The sequence below is a fragment of the Colossoma macropomum genome, unplaced genomic scaffold, assembly GCF_904425465.1.
Source record: "Colossoma macropomum unplaced genomic scaffold, Colossoma_macropomum, whole genome shotgun sequence".
Classification (NCBI taxonomy): Eukaryota; Metazoa; Chordata; class Actinopteri; order Characiformes; family Serrasalmidae; genus Colossoma; species Colossoma macropomum.
Window position 1 is genome coordinate 2,771,999 of NW_023494793.1, and position 14,921 is coordinate 2,786,919.

Genomic DNA, 14,921 nt, shown 5'->3' on the forward strand with positions numbered 1-14,921 from the left:
TCCACGTTCAGCTTTGGGCCAGGACTCTGCAGGCTGCCTTATTAGGGCCTACACAATACACTGTCTGTTAAACAGTATCCCCATATTGGCTTTTACAGTCGTAATACAAAATAGTCCACAATATGCAAATGAGCCCTCCAAACAGTCAGTGTTTTTGCACTGTGCACTGTGATTATCCTGACTAATCACAGCTTCATATGAGCTTATGAGTATGTGTTTTGATTAATCGAGGTGTTTATGTATGAAACAAAAAAAAAGATTTTGGTCAGAATAATGCAGGCTAATCTTTAGCCTATCTTCAGAGAGTCGGGTGTGTTTACTGGCCAAAAACCGCCTACTTTGACAGGAAAGGGCCGTTTGACTGACATGCGAAACAGTCAATCACAGACCGTTGTTTTGTATGTGCAGGCAATTTTCAAAACAGAGCTACAGCAAAAACATACTCAGGGGAAACAAAGGCTGCGTTCACACAGCAGGTCAAAGTGGCCCAGATCTGATTTTCTGACCAAATCAGATTTTTTTGTTTGGCTGTTCACATTGTCTTTTAAATGTGATCTGTATGGGACTTCAGTCTGAACAGATCAGCTCCTAAACTGACCCGCATGCTCAAAAGAACAGAGCTTCACGCTGCTCCACGGCTCACCCAGAGGTAAACAATCCTGACGGTCAGCGAACCTCAGTCACTACTGGAGCTTCAGCTTCGTCTTCGCCAGCATCACAGGAGCCTTTATAAAGTTCCTTTTTGAAAGGGTTCCGTATAGCACCAAAAAGGGTTCCACTATTGTTACAAGCCAAAGAACCCTTTCTTGGTGCTATATAAAACCCTTTTTGCTAAGTGCCTAGCAGAAAGTGCTGTAGATGGTTCTAAATAGAACCTTTATGAAAAGGGTTTCATATAACACCAAAAAGGGTTCCACTATTGTTACAAGCCAAAGAACCCTTTCTTGGTACTATATAAAACCCTTTTTGCTAAGTGCCTAGCAGAAAGTGCTGTAGATGGTTCTAAATAGAACCTTCATGAAAAGGGTTCCGTATAGCACCAAAAAGCGTTCCACTATTGTTACAAGCCAAAGAACCCTTTCTTGGTACTATATAAAACCCTTTTTGCTAAGTGCCTAGCAGAAAGTGCTGTAGATGGTTCTAAATAGAACCTTCATGAAAAGGGTTCCGTATAGCACCAAAAAGCGTTCCACTATTGTTACCAGCCAAAGAACCCTTTCTTGGTACTATATAAAACCCTTTTTGCTAAGTGCCTAGCAGAAAGTGCTGTAGATGGTTCTAAATAGAACCTTTATGAAAAGGGTTCCGTATAGCACCAAAAGGGTTCCACTATTGTTACAAGCCAAAGAACCCTTTCTTGGTACTATATAAAACCCTTTTTGCTAAGATCGTAGCAAAAAGTGCTGCAGATGGTTCTAAATAGAACCTTCATGAAAAGGGTTCCACATAATACCAAAAAGTGTACCACTATTGTTACAAGCCAAAGAACCCTTTTTTGGTACTATACAGAATCCTTTTTGCTAAGAGTGTAGAAAAAATTTCTGTAGATGGTTCTAAATAGCATCAACATGAAAAGGGTTCCATATAGCACCAAAAAGAGTTCATCTGTTGGTTCTATAAAGGTTAAAGGTTCATAAAGGTTCTATATAGAACCATCTACAGCACCATCTCCATCGATCTAAACAATCATTTTATGATTCAAAGAACCATTTATGTATGCAAAGGGTTCTTTGAATGTTCATGGTTCTGGATAAAACCTTTAAGGAACCATCTTTTTGAGAGTGTACATCACAGATATAGACATTTTATTTACTGTCCAGAACCACCAGTGAACCTACACGAGTCTTCTGAGTTTATATGGAATGTTGATGATGGAAAATAGTGGAAAATCTGATTATTATTCAGATTATGAAGAAAACGATGCAGAAATGTTGAAAAATCAGTGGAATTCCCATTTACTCCCGGGATGTTATCTGTATCGTAGTAACTGGAGCCGACGCCTCCTTCGCTGCACCGCTGCCCATAAATATAAGCTCTCATTAAAACCTTTTCTCAAACAAAACATATTTACCCACAAGAACAGCAACGACACGGCATGTTCAATTAGCACTGATTGTACAATTTGATGACTAATCAAGCTATGAATACAAAAACAGGACCATTGAGAATCTCTAACCAGCAGCGAATTAATTCACATTTGTGCATTGTTACTGAATTCTACCTACAATAAACACCAAAACAGGCGCAAACATGGTGGCGGGTCTTTGCCGCTTGCCTCACCTGCCTGTAAACAGCTCTCCCGCCGCGCTGACGGGCCTCTAATTAACGTCCAAGAAGAGAAACGAGTAAAGAACGAGTGTCTGAGAACAATACAAACAGGCCGACACTGAAAAATGCGCCCGGCCGCCGAAGCCTCCGGAGAGCAGCCGACGTTCGGCGGTATTGATTCTCCAGCACCAGCCGTGTGTGACAGAGTCGGTGCGGTTTGCCATTGTGTTTGCGGACGAGCCGGGCCGCCAGTGCGATGCCTAATTTATGGCAGAAATGGTAATTAGCGAACGCACGACACAAGAACCGTTCAAGCAGGAAGTTTATAATTAGAGATAGCCTGAGGGGAGCCGTTCTCCTCCCGCTATTCAAAAATCTGTCAGTCGCGCATCATGGACTATTCAGCCCCGGTGCAGACTTTCGTACGTCTCCGCTGGTCCTGCTCACGTTCTTTCAGAAATAAATAAATAAATCCGTCAGTGAACGGCCTTGCCTCTGGCTCTCCACTGAAATCTCCAAGCAGTGAGAAGAGAACATTACGTGAAGTTTCTACTAAAACTGTGTACTGTTTGTTCTCTTTGGCCAAAGCTGGGGGAAACATCGTAGCCATGTTTCAGGGGCACTGTGTGGCCAAAAGTATGTGGACACCCGACCGTCACAGCTAAATGAGCTTGTCGGGCATCCCATTCCGATATGGTGTCGTATCCACTCTTCTGGGATTTTGTACACATTCAATCTAAAGAGCATTTGTGACTGATGTTGGACAAGAAGGCCTGGCTCAGTTCATCCCAAGGGATGTGGGGTTGAGCTTAGGGCTCTGTGCAGGCCACTGGAGTTCCTCCACACCAAACTGGCCAATCCATGTCTTTATGGAGCTGCTTTGTGCACAGGGGCTCAGTCATGCTGGAACAGGAAAGGCTCTTCCCCAAACTGTTCCCACAATTGTGGAAGCATATGATTGTGTAAAATGTCTTTGTGAGCTGCAGCATCAACATCACCCTTCGCTGGAACTGAGGGGTCTGAAAAACAGCCCCAGCTCATCATCCCTCCTCCACCAAACTCTACTGTTGACTCTACATTCCATTAGGTAACGTTCTCCTGACATCCACCAAATCCAGATTCATCATCAGACAGACAGACAGAGAAGCTGATTCATCACTCCAGAGAACACGGTTCCACTGCTCCAGAGTCCAGTGGCGGCGCTTTACACCACCCCAGCCGACACTTGGCATTGCGCATAGTGATCTTAGGCTTGTGTGCAGCTGCTCAGCCATGGAAACCCATTTCATGAAGCTCCTGACGCTCAGTTTTTGTGCTGATGTTGCTCCCAGAGACAGTTTGTAACTCTGTAGTGAGCGATTCAACAAGGGATTGGTAACCTACCGATCTCTGTACGCACTCTGTACGTTTGCATGGTCTACCGATACACACCTGAGCTGTTGTTGCTCCTAGACGTTTCCATTTCATGATAATAGCAATACAAATAGAAATGAGGTGGCATCCTATGATGGTGCCTCTGCGCTCTTCATTAAGACCCATTCTACTGCCACTGTTTGTCTGTGGAGTTTGCATGGCTATGAGCTGATTTTAAACTAAATATCTTCAGTAGCAACTACAGGACAGTAGAAGCTGTATTGGAAACACCCACCTTGTGCTTCCACTCACTGGCCTCTTTATTAGAAACACCCACCTTACAGCTCCACTGTGTAGGTGTTACACACTGTTGATGTGTAGTTTCTCAGTTTCGGACCACTGTTGTCTAGATGTTATAGGCTTCAGTCTCCTACTTTACACCGGCAAAGTGGAGCTACAATCTAGGGGTTTCTGATAAAGTGGCCGGAGAGTGTGCATCCTTAAAGCAATCTGTGCTGGAGAGGGAGGGAGAGAACGAGAGAGAGGAAGAGAATGAGAGAGAACGAGTGAGAGAGATTAGTGCTTTTTTTAATGGCCGTTTATAATGCAGTCTTTTTTCGATACTGAGAATCGCTCGTCTAATGGCCCTCAGTTCTCTCCCTTTTAATAAGACACAGAGAGATGGTGATGGATGTGAGGGTGGAGAGGGGAGTTTGGCCATGAGCTCAGTGTAGTAGAGAGGCAGACAGACAGGCAGACAGACAGACAGACAGACAGACAGACAGATAGATAGATAGATAGATAGATAGATAGATAGACAGACAGACAGACAGATAGATAGACAGATGGACAGATAGATAGACAGATGGATAGATAGACAGACAGATAGATAGACAGATAAACAGACAGGCAGACAGATAGATAGATAGATAGATAGATAGATAGATAGATAGATAGATAGATAGACAAACAGACAGACAGTCAGATAGATAGACAGATGGACAGATAGATAGAAAGATGGATAGATAGACAGACAGACAGACAGATAGATAGACAGATAAACAGACAGGCAGACAGATAGATAGTAGATAGATAGATAGATAGATAGATAGATAGATAGATAGACAGACAGACAGATAGATAGATAGATAGATAGATAGATAGATAGATAGATAGATAGATAGATAGATAGATAGATTGATGGACGGACGGACGGACAGATGGATGGACGGACGGATACAGAGATAAACAGACAGACATACAGATAGATAGATAGATAGATAGATAGATAGACGTACAGACAGACAGATATACAGATAGATAAACAGACAGATACAGACAGACAGACAGATAGATAGACAGACAGACAGACATACAGATAGATAGATAGATAGATAGACATACAGACAGACAGACAGTTTAGGCCTGAATGCCCCTTTAACGTACACTGAACAGTGAAAAGGTTGCATTATGAACACAGTGTGCAACATTTACAGTCTGAATGCTGGAGGGTAGCAAAATTGTCTGCGTTCGAGTTTAATTGTGAGCTGCTGTGCACCTTTTTATGTCTTCCCAAAGGTTTTTGTTTTGTTGGGACATGAAGAATTTATGAAAGCGAGCAGAGAAAGAGCTCATTAGGAGCTTCCAGGCTGCTCCGTCTCCAGGTGCTCTATTTTGAGGTGTGTGGGGATGGTGATCTTCTCTAAGCCTCGGTGGTCTTACTGCAAATGTCAGACAGCTTGCTGCGGCGTATGAAAGCAGGGGCTGAAAGGCCTCTGTCGTTGCACTGATGTGATTGAAAAGAGCTTTATTGGATTAGAGAAGCGTCTGTGTGGCTCCGGACGTTAGCTCCACAACGATGGACACCATAAAACATGAGTGAGTCTGATGGAGTGAAAGTGTACGCGTGCGCTGCACTGATGTAATATACACTGTTCGACTTGTAATCCCGGCTGAGCAGGAAAGTCTCGCTGGATCAGTCTGTGGGCCTGTCATTCAGACTGAGATGACCCCTAAGCATAGACTTAAAGGGCGGTTCCACTCATATTTCAATTTTCTGCATAATTAAACAGTAAAGATGTAAACAGAGTCGTTCAGAGTGGTTTGGTGTGAAACGCTCCGTTCTAGAGAAACTTACAGAGTCTGGATTGTTCACAGTGGTGGTGATAGGAACCAGACGTCCACCTCTAAAAGCTCTCCAGAAACATCCTGATACATGTTGAGTGTGTTTACATGCACTCATTAATTCGATCTTAATCAGATTTCTGCAGTTATCTGATTATTCAAATGGTAATGTAATCAGCACATTCTGATTTCTTAGATCAGAGTAAGGTCTAGAAATTTGAGTAAGAAATCTGATAAAGAGGCTGGATTTTAGCTCAGTAATCAGATTTCTCAGTGCTGTAGACTCTTACTCTGATTTCTTTCGGATTTCTCAGTCTGAGCATGTGTGAAAACAGACACTGGTACCGGAAATAAGCGAGCAGCGTTACCGCAAGATGCAGCAAAACACCTAGAAAAGCGCACTTCCTGAAGAAAATGTAGAGAGACTGCACAGCTTAAGCAGTTCCCAGGTGGTTGTTAGGGTGTTGCCAAATAGTCAACAGTTGCTTGGGTGTTGCCGAGTGGTTACCATGGTATTTTTGGTGGTTGCAAAGATGTTGATAAGTGGCTGCTATGATATCCCAGGTGATTGCTAGGGTGTTGCTCAGTGGTTTCTGTGGTTTCCCAGATGGTTGCTAGGGTGTTGCTAGGTAGTTTCTGTCGTATCCCAGATGGTTGCTAGGGTGTTGCTCAGTGGTTTCTGTGGTATCCCAGATAGTTGCTGGGGTGTTGCTAGGTGGTTTCAATTGTATCCCAGATGGTTGCTAGGGTGTTAATAGGTGGTTTCTATAGTATCCCCCATGGTTGCTAGGGTGTTCCGCGGTGGTTTCTGAAGTATTCCAGATGGTTGCTAGGGTGTTGCTTCTTGGTTTCTGTGGTATCCCAGATGGTTGCTAGAGTGTTGCTCAGTGGTTTCTGTGGTTTCCCAGATGGTTGCTAGGGTGTTGCTAGGTAGTTTCTGTCGTATCCCAGATGGTTGCTAGGGTGTTGCTAGGTAGTTTCTGTTGTATCCCAGGAGGTTGTTAGGTGGTTTCTGTGGTTTCCCGGTGATTACTAGGGTGTTGCTCAGTGGTTTCTGTGGTATCCCAGATTGTTTCTGGGGTGTTGCTAGGTGGTTTCAGTTGTATCCCAGATGGTTGCTAGGGTGTTGCTCAGTGGTTTCTGTGGTATCCCAAGAGGTTGCTAGGGTGTTGCTAGGTGGTTTCAACTGTATCCCAGATGGTTGCTAGGGTGTTGCTTCTTGGTTTCTGTGGTATCCCAGATGGTTGCTAGGGTGTTGCTCGGTGGTTTCTGTGGCATCCCAGATGGTTGCTAGGGTGTTGCTTCTTGGTTTCTGTGGTATCCCAGATGGTTGCTAGGGTGTTGCTAAGTGGTTTCTGTGGTATCCCAGATGGTTGCTAGGGTGTTGCTCAGTGGTTTCTGTGGCATCCCAGATGGTTGCTAGGGTGCTGCTAGGTGGTTTCAGTTGTACCCCAGGTGGTTGTTCGGCTGCTCAAATAATGTGATTAATTGTGATTAACGACACAAAATAATACATACATACATACATCATCTAAACCGCTCATCCTTCTGGGTCGCGGCGGTGTGCTGGAGCCTATCCCAGCTGTCATTGGGCGGAAGGCGACACAAAATAATGAGATTAAAAATTTGAGAGCCCTGAAATTGGCAGGTGAGTCCAAACTTTTGACTCTAAAGCTAAAAAGAACTGAAGCCATCAAACATTGTAAATTCAGTGGTTCTGCTCATGAGCAAGACAGACTGTTCCTCTACAGTCCACACTAAACCTGCTTTCAATCTCCTGATTCCTGAATCCCGAATCTGATCTTCCTGTTTTGTCTTCCTGCAGGAAAACGCAGAGACCTGCAGCCCCTCCAAAGGCTTCGGGTGTAATGAGGTAAGGACTGAGGTTGAAAAGCAGGTTCCGCTGTGATGGACCTGTTATCTTTCTGCAGCAGTCTGTGTCCGAGAGCAGAGAGCGCATCTAAAGACGCGGGAGTAATGCCATCCATTTTTAATCAGCCATAAAGTTTAAATTTTAACTGGTTTACTCTCAGAAAGGGGGCGAGATTACACTCATCTTAGAATAACTTACATCAGCGACATCTGTCTGTCTGTCTGTCTGTCTGTCTGTCAGTGTCCTACTGTTCGCTTCCATTTGGGAGGATAAAAATGTAAAGTACACTGCAAAAAATTATATCTCGCCAAGCGATATTATCTTAAACTGAGTCACTATGTTCACTATGTCTCATTTTGAGATGGTTGTTGCCATATTATGTATCTATTTATCTTATTTCTATACATTTTTTGTTTAAGTGATTCCAGTAAATCAAATGATCCTCACTATATTGGCATGTAATTTGGCTGGTTGCAGGCGATTTCTTGCAAAGAGCGAACTTATGTGCCAATATAGCGAGAAAATCTGACGCATTTGTTACTAAAATCACTTAAAACAAATAAAAATTTAAGATTTAAGATCATTTCACTCGCCATGATGCCATTTCTTGCAGTGTATCTAAACATAAAGGTGCCAAATGGAACCGAAAAGGATGCCAAAGATGCCCCAGGAGAACGTTCATTCTTCTACACTCTTAAAGAAGATTGTTCTTCAAGGGTTCTTTAGTAAAGTGGCTCTATGGAGAGAACCATGAACACTCCAAGAACCCTTTGCATGGTGAAATTGTTCTTCACATTTATGGAGAATGTGTTTTTGTGTTCTCTTTAAAAATGATTTGAAAACGACCCAAAAAGGGTTCTTCTACTGTGGACAAGCTTGACATGGTAACAATGCTCACTCAGTCTGGAGAATGTGTTGTATATGGCTTTTTGAAAATGGTTCTCTATAGCACCAAAACAGGGTTCTTCTATTGTTATGATATCGAGCTTGTTACAGTAGAATAACCTTTTTTGGTGCAACATAGGACCCTTTTCAAAATGGTTCTATATAGAACCATCTACAGCACTTTTTCTATCAATGTGAAAAACCAGATCACATTGCAAAGAACCCTCTAATCATGCAAAGGGTTCTTTGAGTGTTTATGGTTCTATATAGAACCACTTTGTCTAAAGAACCCTTGATATACCACCTTTTATAAGTGTGTACTTATATAATACTTACAAAAACTTGTTAGTCCCACAACGGGGGCATTTTTACCCATCCATGCAGCGAAACACCACATACACACTAGGGGGCAGTGAGCACACTTGCCCAGAGCGGTGGGCAGCCCTATCCGCAGCACCCAGGGAGCAGTTGGGGGTTAGGTGTCTTGCTCAAGGGCATTTCAGTCACGTAATGTCGGCTCAGGGGATCAAACCCGCGACCTTCTGGTCACAAGGCTGGTTCCCTAACCTCCAGCCCGCGACTGTCCCAATGACTGCCTTCATACTTATATGATGATCCAATAATAAGTGTGCCTGATTTTTCCACTTTTTTCCTGCTTACTCTTTTATCTTTTCTTCTACAGGCTCTCATCGAACCCGACACAGTGGTGCCAAAATTCAACACGAGGAACTGGAGCCCAGGCCTGAAGCTCAGCGCTGGCGTCTGGATGCTGTGGCTGATTTACGCTGCGGGAAACTTCGCTATCTAATCCTGCCTGAGACACGAGAACAGGACCTTACGAGACCAGTCAAAAAAATCTCCAAATGACCAAATTCTCTGCTCGTGTGTCCTCTCTCTACTACTACAGCTTTATTTGCGTCCAAATTAAAGAGCAAGAAACCAAGAAAAACATGGAATTTACAGAACGGAGGGACACATATCCGAGACTAAAGTGCCCAGCGAGTGAGAACGCGGCGGAAAAGACGGAGAAAGTAGACGTTTCTCACTTCGTCTCTTGGGAATAAACTGACCCTGTGCTTTGCTGCTCTGGTAGACTCATGGCTAAGATCTAACGTGGACTTTCTGGGAGTCTACCGTACAGCTTCTTTTCTCACGGATGTTTGGTTGTACCCGTGTGATCTGTTCCACCCGCCGACCGACTCTGGACCGACGTCTTTTCTCGCGAATCCTCCGTATCGAGCCCCGATTTCTGTTGGATTTTTTTTCGCACTCTTTCCACGCTGACAGGTGCTTCTGCTTTTTTCGCATTGTGATTTTTCTTTTTTTTTCATGGCACCTTCTCTTTCTTTCTCTTTTTTTTTTCTCCTCCTTTGTGCTGGAGGAGTAATTACTTTTCTCTCGTGGTTCTTTTTTCAATGCGAAGTTGTTTGAAGTATAAATCTGTAGCCTGTCGACATGGTGTGAGGGCGTGTCGCCGCTGACAAGCTTTCTTATTCCTGTTCTGTGCTTTTCTGACGGATTTAAATAAAAAAGAGAGAAGAAAAAAAGAAGAAATATAAAAAAAAAACGAAGCGTTTCTGAAAAGTACTAATCGATCAAGAAGAGGACTGGCACTTGCGGAGTATTTGTTCTAGTTTAAAGTGGATTTACGGTTCTAATGGGCTGCCCACGAGTACAGTATAATTTCAGTCTGTGAATATGAAAATGTTCTCTCTTTTTTTCCTTTCAACTGTACAGATCATGATTATAATGTAAAGTCTTTACGTCAAGGAAGAGAACAGTGAATGGTGGAATTATAGTTCTGCTGGGGTGACTGAGTGGAGCGTAAGCCGTGATGAAAAGTGCAGTTAGGGTGTGTTTTCTTATACATGATTATGCACTTATTGAATCTTTTTCCTGGAGCATTTATGACCTCGATCCACTCTTAAAAACATACAGCACCAGTTAAAAGTTTGGACCCAGTTGGATGAATATTTTCATCATCATTTAGGCCTAAAACTAGCATAAAATATGTCGTTTGCCACAATATTTAAAATTCAGTAGCTTCGTTGTTTTTACACATTTTATGATTTTATATCTTTTGTCTGTTTCTCTGACAGCATGCATTATGCAAATGCATCATGCAGCCACTGGGAATCCAGTCTTGACTGATAGCCAGTGATCAGCAGGCTATTAAATACAACCAAGCCTCATAAGTGTAACTTTACCTTGGTGTTGAGATCTTCACAGATATAAATTTGAAGCCCTTATCCGATCGATACTCACGACCTGAATGGTACTGCTAAATTTGTGACCTGAACCCAATCCGAACCCCTGCTCGAGTCTAAAGTTGGCTCAATGTCTTATTCAAAATTACCTTCCCACCTTAAAGGGTGCAGCAGTTAAGGTGGAACGTAACATTCAAACTTGCACTTGAATTGCTAAGGCCTAAGCTTGACCTCCTGGCCTGCCTGAACCGACGCTGTGCTCAGGACCACATCGTCAGAAAAAATATTGCTTCCATTTTCCAGTAGTTATACTTGGCGGTATGGCTCTGTTCTGGGAGCAGCAGAAAGACCCCCAAATGACCACACCAGGCATACCCGGCCAGCAGGAGGTTGCAAAGATGAATTTAGCCAAATGTATGCGTAGTAGGCGATCAGCTGGGCCATCAGCTGATTGAGATCAGTCGATGACAGCTGGTGATCTGAGACTGTGGTCTGAGCTTGACTTCACAGCCTGCCTGGACTAACGCTATGCTCAATTTCCTTCCGGACCACCTTATCAGAGAAAATATTTTGTTTCCACTTGCAGTAGTTATATTTGTTCTGGGACCTCCCTGCACTTCCATGTGCACACATGGAAAGCCTAAGGCAGGGAGAGCAGCAGAAGGACCCTCAAAATGACCCGAGGAAGCGGCGAGAATGGGCAGGCTAAAGCAGCTTAAACAAACACCCTGATGAATTTAGCCAGTTGTCTGCATAGTAGGTGATCAGCTGGGCCATCAGCTGATTGAGATCAGTCGATGACAGCTGGTGATCTGAGACTGTGGTCTGAGCTTGACTTCACAGCCTGCCTGGACTAACGCCATGCTCAATTACATTAACAGTATTTATTATAAGTATTTTTTTATGTAATTGCTGGTCAAACCTAGCAAAAAACAACATCTCTACTGCTGCTACTTTCAGGAATGCTGAGTATTACGATCTTTAAAATGTCAAACTGGGGACCTTCTGGGCCGAAGTGCTGTGGAGATCAGTGTTTACCCAGTTGATGAAGGTTTTGATAATTAGCTGATGAGCTGAATCAGGTGTGTTTAATGAGACAGTATGTTGACGTCTGCAGTGTTTTGGCCCACGAGGGCTGGAGCCTGACACGTGCTCTGGAAACACTGTGACACCGCCACAGGAGGACAGTAGGCGTATTTACAACAGATGTAGTGATGGTAAAATTTTTTACTTACTTCAAAATGTTTTAATTAGCAGCAATATTAGGATCAACACCAATAAAACCGTTAGTAGTAAATATCGGCTTATATCATTGGCCAATCAATATATCGGTCAGGCTGCGATGCCTGTGTTCATTTATTTTGCGATGCCCTGCCAAGTCCTTTTTTGAGCCATCATATGTTCTTCAGTCCTGCTGGAAAAACATCTCAGGTGGTTCCTCATGACGTTTCTTGAGAAAACACCAGGAAGCATGTAAAGCGGCATTAATGTGGGGCTACTTTCAGAATAATTCCATCCCACTGTTTTTTTTTTTCAGATGTTTTTTTTTATTTCAATATCACGTCTTTGCAATCATTCTGAAATGTTGAAAAGTTAAGGAAAACCCTTCTATGAGTAGGTGTGTCCAAACTTTTGACTGCTGCTGTATGAGAAATCAATTTCTGGCCACACTAAATGACGATATCTGCCGAAGACGCAGGCAGGTGAATGCAGAAGGCTAAAGGAAGTTAAACGGCTGAAAACAAACTGGTTAGTCTGAAATGTTCTTCTTGCCAAATGTGCTTCAGATTGTATTATTTTATGTATCGTGTATTCAGTTTTTTCAAAAGCACCAGGAAACCACATTTCAGTATTGGAGACACACCCTAAGGAACGAGCGGAGGTGCCAATGTGACGAGTTATTAACAGCCATTGTGTAATCTGTCTAATATTTGAATAGAAATGTATACAAAATAAAACCTCATTAACAATCTAGGATGTCCAGTGTTGCTGCGTCATCCACTGTACAGTCTGCTACGTGCTTCTTTATTGGATTTTCAGTTTTAGCACTGAAGCTAAGATGCTAAATATGAGCTAAATCACTTGTTAGCTACATTAGCTTCATTAGCTACATTGCAGATGTTAATTGGTGGGGAATAAGATTAGGAAGGACCAATTAGCATCAATAAAACTGGACAAATGTGTGGATTCAGGCTTCAAGATGGTTTCTATGTACTTTACTTCATGTTTATACATAACAGTGAGTCACAGAAAGATACGATGGGAACAAAGTCATTCTGGGTGCTTTTATGTGAAATGTTCCATGCTAGTCACAGTGGTGGTGATAGGAACCAGACATCCACCTCTAAAAGCTCCCTCACAGAAAGTTACTACATGAAATGTAACAATAGATACATTGTTTTATGATACACTCTTAAGAAAAGATGGTTCTTCAAGGGTTCATTAGTAAAGAAAATGGTTCTATATAGAACCATGAACACTCAAATAATGCTTTGCATGAATAAATGGTTCTTTGCATGGTGAAATGGTTCTTCACATTGATGGCGAATGTGTTGCATATGGTACTATATAGAACCTCTTCGAAAAGGGTTCCATTTAGCACCTAAAAGGGTTTTTCTACTGTTACAAGCTTGACATAAGACCATTGTCTTTACTGAAGAGCGCTTGAAGAACCATCTTTTTTAAGAGTGTAGTTTTGGCCTTGAGATTCATTCATGGTGGAGGGATACATGCAGGGCGCTGTGAGGCAAAATAGTCCCCAAAGAAAACTTATTATTTCAGATTTTCCACTGTTTCCCATCATCAACATTCCCTATAAACTCAGAAGACTCGTGTAGGTTCACTGGTGGTTCTGGATAGTAAATAAAATGTCTATATTTGTGTTGTAGTCATGGCGACCCCTGGTTCCTATCACCACCACTGTAAAGACATCTGAACCATTTCACACCAAACCACTCTGAATCACTCTGTTTACACCTCACACACTGAATTATGGGGGAAACCGGAAGGCCAGTTGGCTTCTATTACTTGTTAGCTACATTAGCCTCGTAGCTCCAGTGCTAAAACTAAAGAAGTAACACTTCAGGCACCACACCTGGCTACATCTGGAGGAACAATAGTGTACATTTAATTAATACCAGACTGTTCCTTTTAAAATGCAGTAGGTGACTCATGTTTTACCAGCCTTGAATGTACGAAGAAGACAAGATGAAGATTAATATGCAGTGAGCACTGGATTGTTGCAGATTTCCACTGAAGTGCAGCAAATGAACACATACGCATATGCTGAGGTTTATGTTAATAACAGTATTCAGGAACAGGACCACAGAGCAGTTCATTAAAGATTCATTCAGAAGTGGCAGCATATGTATGTTTTAATTGGTAATGCATCATTCAGCAGCGCTAGGCACATGCAGTATACGTGATCATTAACATTCCTGCAGGCGATCTGGTGTTTTCCTGCTGCAGAACCAGCAGATTTGATGAAATCTGCTGAGCAGCAGTGAAAAGGGTGATCAGATAAACACAGAGCTTGCTTTGCAGGATTGAAAGTACATAGTGTTGTAAAGGATGTTATGAACAAGTATCCTGTCGTTATACAGGGTGATTCAAAAAGATTCATCTGCGCCATATTTTCACAATCATGATGCGCATAGGAACCAATCACATTCCAATTGAAGGAGGGGGTCATAGTGTTTCTGACTGTCACCAGAAGATGGCTCCCTTCAGTCTGAGAGGAGATGAGACCCCTGAGCAGAAAGCGTTCTGCGTTCTCCACTTCAATAAGAGTGAATCCGTCATAACTGTGCAGCGTGATTTTCATGGGCAGTGAAGCTCCAACAGCTCAGAGCGTTCGTCATTGGTTCCACAACACTGGATGATCTCCGAAATCGCACTGAAAGAGCCGTGAGTGCAGCGACACCCGACACGCTCAATCCAGTATGGGATGAATCTGACTGTGGTGTTGATGTTGTCTGTACAGCTGGAGGAGGTTCAGACTGAGACCTTGTACAATTACATAATAAACTTTATGCTCATTTAAACCATTTACAGTTTACTGCACTGATCTGTAACGATTTACAGGTGAAATAAATTATTTTGAAATCAGATGAATCTTTTTGAATCACCTGTATTTTAGTATTGATGTGTGACGTTGTCAGTAAGCAGTTTTGCTTGCATTAATTAAAACACTTAAGGTCCCAAACACATTT

The 14,921-nt window shown here is 42.7% G+C and overlaps 1 protein-coding gene across 1 annotated transcript in view; it reads left to right on the forward strand.

The window, feature by feature from the left end:
• Positions 1–12,682, forward strand: part of gfra2a (GDNF family receptor alpha 2a) — a 143,706-nt gene extending 131,024 nt beyond the window's left edge. Inside the window, exons 8-9 of the mRNA XM_036578201.1 lie at positions 7,571–7,618; positions 9,186–12,682. Of these exons, the coding sequence (XP_036434094.1) occupies positions 7,571–7,618; positions 9,186–9,311 (174 nt within the window). The 3' untranslated portion in view covers positions 9,312–12,682. The remainder of the gene's footprint in view (positions 1–7,570; positions 7,619–9,185) is intronic.
• Positions 12,683–14,921: the final 2,239 nt, after the last annotated feature.